Raw genomic sequence first — 429 nt, 5'->3', positions numbered from 1 at the left:
AGTTTTATGGCCCGCACTGACACAGGAGCTGGCCAGATCCTTCCCAGGGGCTTACACCTCCCCAGGGCACTGGTGACACAGCCCCCAGGCAACAACCACCCCGGGAGAGAGAAGAGAAGCCACCCAGGGTAGCCAACAAAAGCCCACCACCACCTCCCTCAGGAACCCCAGCACTGCCCACCACCACCCCCCCACGCTCTCCAGCCACCCCGCAGAGACCCCCTGCATTCGAGGCACAAGTGACCAGAGAGGATAAAGGCAATGGGGGGGCTCAGGGCTTCAGCAGGTCCCCAAGGTCATAGGCCTCAAAGAGGTCACTGACACCCTCGCCCTCCAGCCCCCAGAGATAGTCATCCTGTTCCGGGGGGGGCGAGAAGGTGACAAAGGGTCCAGAGTCCAGGTGGGAGGGGGCGCAGGGCAGCTGGTCCT

The 429-nt window shown here is 63.6% G+C and overlaps 1 protein-coding gene across 1 annotated transcript in view; it reads right to left on the bottom strand.

Annotated features, from left to right (window-relative positions):
- Positions 1-271: 271 nt before the first annotated feature.
- Positions 272-429, bottom strand: part of LOC104490792 (transcription factor E2F2-like) — a gene marked incomplete at its 5' end in the record, with an annotated part of 636 nt that continues 478 nt past the window's right edge. Inside the window, one exon of the mRNA XM_010133129.1 lies at positions 272-429. This exon is cut by the window's right edge and continues 7 nt beyond it. Coding sequence (XP_010131431.1) covers positions 272-429 — 158 coding nt within the window.

The sequence above is a fragment of the Buceros rhinoceros genome, unplaced genomic scaffold (genome assembly GCF_000710305.1).
Source record: "Buceros rhinoceros silvestris isolate BGI_N320 unplaced genomic scaffold, ASM71030v1 scaffold42503, whole genome shotgun sequence".
NCBI lineage: Eukaryota > Metazoa > Chordata > Aves > Bucerotiformes > Bucerotidae > Buceros > Buceros rhinoceros.
Note: the sequence above shows the minus strand (reverse complement) of the source record. Positions and strands in the feature narration are given on the sequence as shown.